This window comes from Cephus cinctus, unplaced genomic scaffold, assembly GCF_000341935.2.
Source record: "Cephus cinctus unplaced genomic scaffold, Ccin1 Ccin1_scaffold0299, whole genome shotgun sequence".
In the NCBI taxonomy this organism is placed as follows: domain Eukaryota; kingdom Metazoa; phylum Arthropoda; class Insecta; order Hymenoptera; family Cephidae; genus Cephus; species Cephus cinctus.
Window position 1 is genome coordinate 23,064 of NW_014333002.1, and position 10,424 is coordinate 33,487.

Here is a 10,424-nt window from a genome sequence, read left to right on the forward strand (position 1 = left end):
GAGCGAGACTTTGCCTTTCCCTTCACTTTTCCGCCTTTGCCACGTCCAGACATTATAACTTCTCTGTATAGTACTCACACACAAGTTATTCGTTCGACAAGCGAAGCAACTATGAACGTAAATTTTCCGGCTGAACGCTTATGTAGCAAAGAGCGCTCTTCCTACGCTCCAATCGCGTTGCGTCTTACTGTCGGCGTTGCAAGCGCTCCGTCTGATTGGTGCGCCCATGGCCCTGCTACTCCATATAGAGCGTGCCCAAGCGGGCGGTGCCCACATTCGTTGAATATTTCGTACGAGTGACTTTGCGTGACAATAAACTGATCGAAGCATCATGCCACCTAAAGCAAGCGGAAAGGCAGTGAAGAAAGCTGGGAAAGCCCAAAAAAACATCAGCAAGACCGACAAGAAGAAGAAACGCAAGAGGAAGGAAAGCTATGCCATCTACATCTACAAGGTGCTGAAGCAAGTCCATCCCGATACTGGAGTTTCCAGTAAAGCTATGAGCATCATGAACAGCTTCGTCAACGACATCTTCGAGCGCATCGCCGCCGAGGCTTCCCGATTGGCTCATTACAACAAACGTTCCACCATCACGTCTCGCGAAGTACAAACAGCTGTGAGGCTGCTTCTACCAGGAGAACTGGCCAAGCACGCTGTCAGTGAAGGAACCAAAGCTGTCACCAAGTACACAAGTTCCAAGTAAAGCTACTTGGCTGAATTACGAATTTCCAAAAACCGGTCCTTTTCAGGACCATCAAAAGTTCTTACGTTAGTTTCAGCATTCACGGTATATCGCCCTAATGAATTTTTCATCCTTATATAAATTTTAAACCTCTGATACTCCATTTCGTAAAAGATGGACCTATTTCAGTTTTGAAGTAACATCATGCAATTTCAAAATAAAGAAACAGAACAGTTAGGGCTAACGTATGCAGTGAAGAATATTCCGTCAAAGAATATGATTGACCAACAGAGGCTCTAGAACTACAAATGTTAAGTTTGCCAACGTAAAATCGTTATTACAGAAAAAGAACTTGGCAATCACTTATCAGTGAACTAATCTTAAAATCCCTAAATTAAAGAAAATAAACGTTTCCGCTATTACACAAGTTCTCTTGCTAGAGTTATGAATACTAGGGAAAATATTCAGATTTTGCATTTTGGAATGCAGGTTAGTAGTTCTAAAATATTAATTCGCGTGGTATCAATCAGGACTCAGGAATGTTAAAAGGGTAAAAACAATATTTACTGCAGAAAAAAAATATTAAATAAGATGTATGTCGGCTAAAGTATACTAAAATGTATGTACGTGGGCATGTGTGGATTATTTTCAGAAACATCTTTCAGAGTATAAACGTATGTGCATGTTCCTCGGAATAACAGAATTTTGGTCCTGAAAAGGACCGGTTTTATTTTATAAGCCTTCGGTATTTAGGCACGTTCTCCACGAATACGGCGAGCCAACTGGATGTCCTTTGGCATGATGGTGACACGCTTGGCGTGGATGGCACACAAGTTGGTGTCTTCGAAGAGGCCGACGAGATAAGCCTCGCTAGCTTCTTGAAGTGCCATCACGGCTGAACTCTGGAAGCGAAGGTCCGTCTTGAAGTCCTGAGCGATCTCGCGGACTAATCGCTGGAAGGGCAGTTTGCGAATGAGCAGCTCCGTGCTCTTCTGATAGCGACGAATCTCACGCAGAGCGACGGTTCCTGGTCTGTAGCGATGAGGCTTCTTAACTCCTCCGGTAGCTGGTGCACTTTTACGTGCAGCTTTCGTAGCCAATTGCTTCCGAGGAGCCTTTCCTCCAGTTGACTTGCGAGCAGTCTGCTTCGTACGAGCCATCTTCAGCTAATATCTCTTTCACTGAGCGTCGATAGAACTTTACACCATAAAATTCAAATGCAGTATGACGTAGCGATGAGGCTTCTTAACTCCTCCGGTAGCTGGTGCACTTTTACGTGCGGCTTTCGTAGCCAATTGCTTCCGAGGAGCTTTTCCTCCAGTTGACTTCCGAGCAGTCTGCTTCGTACGAGCCATGTTCACCGAATATTTTCTTTACTGGGAGCGTTGAGAGAACTTCACACCATAAGATCCAAACGCATTATGGGAGCACCAACTTTGTTCACCCTCTTATAGACTCGCCCGATTGTTCAGCTTGACGCTCATTGGCCAGTCGGTAAGTGGTAGGGATACGCATAGGAGCGAGGATAAATACCCCTTGAATCTTAGCTATTGCATCAGTTCTACGGAATATTTCTTAAAGAGGGTTTGGATTGAATTTCGTTGGTGAAAATGACTGGCCGTGGTAAGGGAGGAAAAGGTTTGGGAAAGGGAGGAGCGAAGCGTCACAGGAAAGTTCTTCGTGACAACATCCAGGGAATCACGAAGCCTGCTATTCGCCGTTTGGCTCGCCGAGGCGGTGTTAAACGTATCTCTGGCCTGATTTACGAAGAGACCCGTGGTGTTCTTAAAGTCTTTCTGGAAAATGTCATACGTGATGCAGTTACATACACCGAACATGCCAAGAGGAAAACCGTCACTGCCATGGACGTGGTCTATGCGCTGAAACGTCAAGGACGCACTCTCTACGGTTTTGGTGGTTAATTTGTTTCTCGAGTTCTCAGCTACTCACCGTACACAACAAAAGGGCCCTTTTCAGGGCCACAAACTTTTTCAATACGTAAATGGAGCAAACCGTTTTACCATAGTATGCACTAGTTAATTTTAATTCTTCGCCTCTTCCACGAATCAAGACTTCGGTGATATTATGGTTTCCGTTCATGTACTAATACACCTAATAACTATATATTTATTTTTGCAACAGTATTTTTGATGACTACCATGTTTTAGTCTTGGTTTTAGCCAAGGTTTAGTCTTGGATTCTGATAGTCGTTGAAGTTCATTTTTGTTTTTAATCTCATGTATGATATTAATATATGTAAAATACTGAATTACTTTCTATATTTTCCTGATGGCTTTGATAAGGGGTTCAGCTTACGTGTTTTTTCGATTATCTTGTATCTCAATGAATTAAGTTTCCACTTAACATTAAAAGGTTGAAAAAGACAAACTGTTTTGTGGTGGAGACGGTAATCAATGGCATCAGTTTCAGACATAAGAATGATATGTAGATTTATTGAACGCTGTTGACATATACTAGGCTGAGTGAAAAAACGCAATATGTACAATTTGATTTTTGTTCGAATTTTAAACCTGTTTAATTTCTTAGTGGAGACAATCAATTATATTTAAAGGATCATTTTGTTGCAACTTGCAAGTAGCGATGTCGATTCTTCCTGAAAATAATCGATCCCTGAATCGAATGCAGCTGATCTTGTTACTGATCCAATTCTTAGGGTTCTGGGATTGATTCACTGAATCATCCAGTGTTTCAGATCGATGTGAAAAATCGATTTTATTTCCCCAAAGAATCGATTAATCGATCGCAGATCGACATGCCTACTCGCAAGCTAAGATGCTCCTTTGAATATGAAATTAATGTAGCTTGAGCATATTTTAGAATTAATGTAACACGAATATAGAATTATTAATCGGTGGTGACATGAATTATATTGTTGTTATTATTAAAGTGACCGCTTGGGAACACCGCGTGTGCTTGCCACTTTCCACCTTTTAAAATTTGTTTTCTAATCATACTCAAAAATGAGCATTTTAAACGTCTATGAATTCAAATAAATAATAAAATACAAAGAGTTTCTCTAATTACATAATTATTATTGAAAAGTAATTGCGTAACAGCCCTATCTTTCATAAATATCGCAAATAGAAATCCGTAATAAATTGTAAATTAATGAATAAATATATATTTACTTAATTCTGATTATTAAGTATAAAATTTGATATATAAATTTCTAAATAGTGCAATATAGTGTTTGAGTACCAAAACTTACTCTATCGGCAAGGTCCATACCACGTTGAATACACCAGTTCTCGTCCGATCACTGAAGTTAAGCAACATTGGGCGCGGTCAGTACTTGGATGGGTGACCGCTTGGGAACACCGCGTGTCCTTGCCTCTCTTTTCTTACTTTTTTAAACCTATCTTCACAAGTAATGGAGTTACTTAAAACTGGGATATAAGTTGAAACATGTGAAATATTCCGGGTCCGATTACTCTTCCAATTTGGGGTTACTTATTGCGAAAGGGGTGCCATAATGATTTTAACCTTGTAGAATGTGCGCTTAATTCTAGGTTGTAAAAGAAACTGTAAAAATCCTGTTATTTCAGATTTTCTTTTTTGTTTTACTTAAATGCTGGATAAAATTTCTGAAATACCTTTAAGGTATTACTACGGACTGAAAATGTATTGTATGCATCGGGCACGGGCTCACAGTGGATGTAGTAGTGTATACGTATATACATCGATGCTCTATTGTCAGCCGTCACACTAGAGATTTCGTAATAAATATCGACTTCCTTCATGTCTATCAATAAATCCTATGAGTAAAAAGTTCTGACTAAAAACCTAAAAAATTCCTAATTTTTTCCTTTGCCACATACTAGTTTTTCATCGGAATTACGCGGACGAGTCAAATGCAATAAAAAAAACCATGCGCGTTTTATTGGCCAGGTATAGGGAATACGTGTTACGAGTCCTGACTTTAACTCGGAAATACTCGGAAATGGATGAGTGAACCGTGTTAAAATTTTGTAGAGAAATGTACTGCTATACAAATTTGACGTAAAACAAATTTCAGCTCGATTACGCGGATTTGAGTTTATCGTAGTAGTACCTTAAAGAAGACCCAAAAGACAGGATTGAAATGTCGTGTTCATTTTTCACGTCCGAACTTATCGTAAGCCGAACACTGTGCGAGGGGAGTGGGGGAATCGATTTGCGCGACGCTCCAAAAGACGAATCGCGTAACTCCGGATTTGCGTAAAACGGGGTAACGTAAGTCGGGGTATTACTGTATTCAAGTTTTTTTATAATTAGTATAATTATTTATACCTTTGTGTTTTACCACTGACACTTTTCTGGTGCTTACACATGTCATAGACATTAGAAACATACATTTTTATCTTCTAGCGGTAATTTTCCGACGTTCCGAATTTCTACTGTTGTGTGCACAGTTATTGAACCATTGCACAGTTTCAGGTCATTAACAATAAATTGTGCACAGTTCATCGTGCATAGTTCATTGCATGAAGTATCTACAGTTATTTGAATCATAGTTATTTGAATATTACATTTATTGGTACGCAATTTCTCGGTTCACTGTTACTCCGTGCGCAGTTGAAGTTCACCCATCGTGGGAAACGTATCGATAGGCACTGCATGTCATGTTTATTTCTGGTGGTGTCACAGTTTCTCACGTCGTCCGCTAGAAAGCGCTATAATCTTACTTCTGCGAACAGTGTTCACCGAACGCGTTTTTTGCCAGCAGTCACCCTTTGTGTTGTTCAATTTTTCGTCATGTGCTCCTCCACCAAGAGAATTTTGTAGTATTATCCTTAATTGCATAGTAAAAATTACTCATGGACCTACTAACAATGAGAGGTAACGATAATATAAATAGTCTTTAGCGTCATCGTGGCAATTTCTACCTACACAACATAGTAAAAATCATAGATGAAATTCATTAGGATGTGGTGGTTTTATTAGCTCTCTTCAGAAAAGAAATTCCTGTGATTGTTGAGAAAAAATAAAGACTGCACGAATGGCACAAAGTGGACAGGAAGCGCGACGTAAAAGTGAAAAGACGTGAACATTTTTGACAACGCAGCACTTAGGATTTGATTTTTGACAAATTTTCGAAGATGACCGACCATTTACCACCATAGTTGATTAAAATTTCTATAACTCAACTGTAAAATTTGTGTGAAATCTAGCAATTTCTTTGTTGTTTTGCAACACGAACATAAAATACTGTTCTACAGTGTAAAAATTGCGACTGGCCATATGTATTTTAGTGGTGGGTTAGAATTTCTTAGAAACCTAACTGATTATAAATTACACAATTTTTAGCATTTTTAGATATTAACATTTTACCACCCACCATATTAATTAATAATAAAAATTCTAAAATATAAATTCTACTTTTACCAAGGTTTACGTTGTACTATAATTTTCAATAAAAAATGCTATCCCTGTATGATATTTCAGAAAACATCTTATAAAGTTGCTCATTAACTTCTACCTTATTAAGTACTATGCATTAAAGTAATATTCAAATAACAAGATTTTTGTTTAGGAACGATTTGACACAATACAGTCTAAGGAGATAAAAATGAAAATTATATTTAACCTTTAACTATACAGGAACATACTGTACAAGGAGAGGTCTCTGAAACTCGATTGCAAGGCTATTACGACGAGTGGAATAGCCCACAAGTAGTTTTACGTCATTCTCCTCTTATTTTAAATGATTTTATCGACTAGGTATCAAATAATAACTACCACACATGTGCAGTTGAGGGTAAGGTCGTTGAATTATCGCGCAGGCACTACCAGAACAATGAATTAATGAGGGAGCTCCCCACGCCGAATGGACAAGTCGTAGAAGACGGCAAATTCGGAAAACAATCAAGTCCCTCTTGGCCGAAATCAGCCATCATGTTGACCGTTCTGTCGGATAACTTTTCACGAAGATCGAATCTGACCTTTAAGGGATTCGGTTGTCCGAGTTATCCGTTATTTACGACTAGCTCGTTGAACGTGGTAAAATATAGTCTGTCCGTGAGTTCGACGTGCTTTTTTGACAGATTGAAAACAATGAAGATCCTAACAAGGCATCCGTCTCACTGCATAAAATGATTGTCACAAAGGGTGCGTTCTGAAATGTACTGATAGTACTGCCAGTACTATAACCAACGCTGTGTCCTTATTCATCTATACACATCTAAGAAAGATGTCATTACTTTTACAGCACTGTCAGTACATTTAGGAACGCACCCAAAGTATGCATATGCATGGTTTTACACTAAATACGTTTTATTTTTCTATTTGATCATACATATACGTTATTTTATGGAAAATCACATGTCTTTGGTTAGGATTGCGTTGCTTGCCAACTGTCGAAAAGCCACACCGAACTTGTAGACCGAACCTGTGTAAAGTTGGCCCGTCAACTTTTTAAACTTCTTCTTATTCCAGTTATTTTATAGTGTTTGGTAGTCTCGTAAAAACGTTTGATAGATAGTTTTTTCAGAAAACCCAAATCGATGTACGGTGTGAAGTTGGCTGACATTTCCTTGCATCTTGTCCAAAATCAGCTTTTTCAAGGCACATAATAGGCGTTTTTGAGAAAAATATTGACTATCAAACGATTGGTATAAGATAAAGTTTAGAAAGTAAATGTTGACCTGCCAACTTCACACAGGTGTAGAACGACTATGACTATACGATTGAAAATGGTAGCAACTCGTCATTAAATTTATCCAGATTCACGAAGTAATGCAATATATATATTTTTATTTTATGGCTCATTTTATCCAAATCTTTATGATTTCTGTACCTTTCTGGCACATCTCTTCTTTCACGAGGCAAATAAAACGAAAGGATAAAAGGTTCTGTACCACTCACGTTTCAATTTATATTTTCTGTTCGAGTCAGTGGCCAATTACGCCAGGCAGTTTCTGTGACTGACAGAGGCGAAATGCGATCGACGTCCCTCTTGCGGGCAATTCTACAACATTATTTTCCCGAATGATAACTTATTAGAATAATATCTTCCATACCGACACTAACCATGTTTTCACCAGAGTCGAATGGGAGTTGAAATATATAACATGTACAATTCACATAGTTTACTCATGTATAAATATACGTCACATGTATTTGAGCTAAACTCGATTGCGGTGAAAACAGCCGTTGGCAATACGCATGGCTAGATCGCCATCTGGTAAAATATGTGTGAATGTTTTACGAACACAGAATGTATCCGATACACAATTTCTGTTGAATATGGTACGACGAAAATACATATTTACGGAGTTTTTCTCTTGTATATCTTTTTATGGTGATTAAGGGACCCATCATTACCATGCGAATAAAATGTAAACGAAAATCGTAAAGAACGGAATTCGTGACAGGGGTTCTTACCCAAAGCACAAGTGGCGTCACATTCTCAAAGATTAACGATCATTTTGACAACACTTTTACAATAATTAATCAAAAACTGAAAGTGTAATCTGATCCGAAAATTTCTTTGTGAATTTGAAACTTGTAGCAAATTTCGGGTCGGATTACTCTTTGTCAGTGATCTTGAAATGCAAAATCTTGCGGAATGTACGCTTACCTTCGTTTCGGGAATGAATCTCTGTAAAAATTCTGTTATTTACGATTTTCATTTACATTTTATCTACATAGTAAATGAGAGGTTCCCCATCCCTTTAATAAATCTCTCTGAGAATGGAATATATGCAAATATTGATAATATGAAATTTTTTTCAACATGACAATCATATACATATATCAATTTCACCGTAATCGAATAATTGGAGTTCGATCATTAGCATAACTCATTTAGATTATTTATAAGCGGATTAACCATTTTAAATTCATCATATCTGGAAACTGGGCTGGGATGCGATTCTAATATTAAATATGCTTAATAAAATAATAGCGTAAGTTTTCCATTCCGTTATTAAAAAGATATAAAGCTTTTTATATTTCTTATTTTGCCAAAAACTTTCAAAAATATTTTAATGGTCTATTTGTCATTTGAATCCACCTTATACGTAATCATACGATTTGAATAATTGCATCATGTGTATAAGGTTGCACTGTACACATACCAAAGTAGCATTTTACATCCGCACAGTGATACAGTAATGTTATATAAATCCGCAAGAGTATGTATGCAAGTCCAAATTTGAATCTTGAAATTGTGTGTACGTCTATATAATATTCAAAATTCCCGCCAAATGCATTGTATACAACATTAACAGTAGATATAACGGTAACATTCGTAGAATATCTAAGCAATATGTATTTGTCAATAAAAACGTTTACAGGAAACCTGTGAAATATTATTTCTATGCTATACGATATTTAAATTATAAGATTTAAATTATTGCATTTCTTCAGGTGTACGTGTTCATTTATATTACCGAAACTTGATACCATAAGTGATCTATACCAAGGCATGTTGAGCAGCAGCGAATTGTTAAAGCATTCGATCTTATGACAACCGATCGTCAGGCTCAGCTGCCCTTACGAAGGTCCTGAAAATATGAAAAGTAAACTTAACCCGTTTACGCCCAAACTGGCATGAAAGTTTTTCATTTTTCAACAGTTATACTTTTAAGGTAAAAGTTATTCAATCTTGATGAAACTACATGTCTTTATGTATTTTTGTCTGCTCTTTCTGAATCTGACCTCAGATTGAGGATATTTGCCGCCATTTTCAAAATACCGGAGTTACAATCTGAAAAAAGCAAAAAATTTCATTTTTTTTTTCAAATAATCATGAATCTGAACCAGATTCCGTTATCGGAGGGCGATAAAACTCTGGATCGGGTGGAATACGACCTTATACTAAAAGATAGGATTATTAATTTATTGAAATTCAAAATGGCGGTCATTGAAACAGCTGTTTTTATACATGAATTTAATGAAAAGCTTTGCAATTTTTTTTCTCGGTAAGTATTAACTTTACGAAAAAATGTTATGGATTAAAAAGTTCTTAAAATTAATTGAAGAATACGCTTGAATTTTTTCAGAATATTTAAAATTATTTTTGGATTTTTAGAATTGTCGATTTTTCGAAAAATCAAAAAGTTATCCAAAAAATTCTGAAAAAATTCACACGTATTCTTTGACTAATTCTAATTACTTTTTGTTCTATGCGTTCTGTTCGAAATGATCTCTGTCGAATCAGCCACCTTTATACAGGGTGTTCAGGCTATTACTAGCCAGCATTATTTTTGTAAATAGAATATATTAGAAAAAAATGATAGAGGAAAAAGTAGTACTGTTTTTTATGCGCAACACAATGAAAAAAAAAATGAAAAAAAAAATGAAATTTTTTGCTTTTTTCAGATTGTAACTCCGGTATTTTGAAAATGGCGGCAAATATCCTCAATCTGAGGTCAGATTCAGAAAGAGCAGACAAAAATACATAAAGACATGTAGTTTCATCAAGATTGAATAACTTTCACCTTAAAAGTATAACTGTTGAAAAATGAAAAACTTTCATGCCAGTTTGGGCGTAAACGGGTTAACAGGTTCAACGCCGTCTCATCCTGACCTTGATGACGGCTGTGTTTTCGTGGGGACCCTGTCACCTGTAAATGGGTGCCATTATACTTCGTCCAGTTAAATAGGATTTTAGAAGTTTTAATGTAATTAGTACATGTAAACATAATCGTTCTATGCACCTCCCGTATATTTACGACTTCGATTATCGGATTCGGGCCCCGCAGGAAACTCGACCAATTTTCGCTGGGCGTTCAAAGTG

The 10,424-nt window shown here is 37.0% G+C and overlaps 3 protein-coding genes and 1 non-coding gene across 4 annotated transcripts in view; 2 read left to right on the plus strand and 2 right to left on the minus strand.

Moving 5' to 3' along the window:
• Positions 1-103, minus strand: part of LOC107266148 (histone H2A-like) — a 1,137-nt gene extending 1,034 nt beyond the window's left edge. The window contains exon 1 of the mRNA XM_025083357.1: positions 35-103. Within this exon, the coding sequence (XP_024939125.1) occupies positions 35-53 (19 nt within the window). The 5' untranslated portion in view covers positions 54-103. The remainder of the gene's footprint in view (positions 1-34) is intronic.
• Positions 104-287: 184 nt separating this feature from the next.
• Positions 288-734, plus strand: LOC107266149 (histone H2B-like). Its single transcript, XM_015736341.2, has one exon. It carries the CDS (start codon positions 332-334, stop codon positions 701-703), a length of 372 nt encoding a protein of 123 aa, XP_015591827.1. The 5' UTR covers positions 288-331; the 3' UTR covers positions 704-734.
• Positions 735-1,316: 582 nt separating this feature from the next.
• Positions 1,317-1,891, minus strand: LOC107266147 (histone H3). The gene has a single exon (XM_015736339.2). The coding sequence runs from the start codon at positions 1,840-1,842 to the stop codon at positions 1,432-1,434; it is 411 nt and encodes a 136-aa protein (XP_015591825.1). The 5' UTR covers positions 1,843-1,891; the 3' UTR covers positions 1,317-1,431.
• Positions 1,892-3,917: 2,026 nt separating this feature from the next.
• Positions 3,918-4,036, plus strand: LOC107266150. Its single transcript, XR_003059271.1, has one exon. It is a non-coding gene; the product is annotated as a 5S ribosomal RNA (transcript).
• The last annotated feature ends 6,388 nt before the right edge of the window (positions 4,037-10,424 follow it).

Excerpts from the sequence above, each read along its gene's own strand:
- LOC107266149 (XM_015736341.2), top strand. The coding sequence starts at position 332 with ATGCCACCTAAAGCAAGCGGAAAGGCAGTGAAGAAAGCTGGGAAAGCC.
- LOC107266147 (XM_015736339.2), bottom strand. The coding sequence starts at position 1,842 with ATGGCTCGTACGAAGCAGACTGCTCGCAAGTCAACTGGAGGAAAGGCT.